At 51.6% G+C, this 769-nt stretch overlaps 1 protein-coding gene across 4 annotated transcripts in view; it reads left to right on the top strand.

Moving 5' to 3' along the window:
* Positions 1–387: 387 nt before the first annotated feature.
* Positions 388–769, top strand: part of popdc2 (popeye domain containing 2) — a 26,098-nt gene continuing 25,716 nt past the window's right edge. For all 4 annotated transcript variants that reach the window (XM_062059716.1, XM_062059715.1, XM_062059714.1 and 1 more), the window contains exon 1: positions 388–769. This exon is cut by the window's right edge and continues 407 nt beyond it. In XM_062059716.1, coding sequence (XP_061915700.1) covers positions 683–769 — 87 coding nt within the window. In that variant the 5' untranslated portion in view covers positions 388–682.

The raw sequence follows: 769 nt of genomic DNA, 5'->3' as shown, positions 1-769 counted from the left end.
ATTTATATTTTCTTAAAATCTATTTAGAATTTAGATACATAGAAATTGTGATTCTGATGAGAATCGATTTTTTTGTGTACCCCAAATAGGAGTGTGAATTTTGGGGCACCTAACCATTCGAACTGATACCGATTCCTGGATTGACAATTCGATTTGCGACACAGCTTGTCATTAACAGTGCAAACAATGTGTTTCCTCGGTTCTGGACCCGGACCTGGTTTTGATTTCCAGATTCGGGACTCGCGAGGCGGGCGGATATTTATACCTGAAATCGGAGCTGCTAGCTACAAAGCTCCTACAAAGCTCCTGCTCCGATCAAGTCGTCCATGTTGGATTCAGAACTTGAGCCAGAACCAGAACCTCTGGAGACTTGAGTGCAACAATCAGTTCTAGTCTTCCCTCCCACTTCCTGCCCACCGCCCCCCGGCCCCCGTTATGTTAAGTAGCAGGCGGCCTGCTTTCTGTCCGCCACTCTGGCCTCCTTGGGTTTCAAGTCCAAACATGGTGATCCTTGCGGGACGCTAGGATGCCCCCTCCCCCTGAGCAGAGAGAGAGAGAAGGGGACACATGATGAGCGCAGAGTCCTGGTCCGACTGCCCTTCTCCACGCTCTTAAGGTCTCCCAGCTTGATGGAGCGACCCTAGCAGATCTTTGCTACGCGACTTCACCTGGTTCTGCCACCATGAGCGAGGAGGACTGGACCCTGCTGGACCACCTGTTCTCCGCACCCGTCTGTGACGGCTGGAGCAACAGGACGGAGGGGGCCTTT

This window comes from Entelurus aequoreus, linkage group LG10 (genome assembly GCF_033978785.1).
Source record: "Entelurus aequoreus isolate RoL-2023_Sb linkage group LG10, RoL_Eaeq_v1.1, whole genome shotgun sequence".
Lineage (NCBI taxonomy): Eukaryota > Metazoa > Chordata > Actinopteri > Syngnathiformes > Syngnathidae > Entelurus > Entelurus aequoreus.
This window is presented reverse-complemented; position numbering and strand designations above follow the sequence as displayed.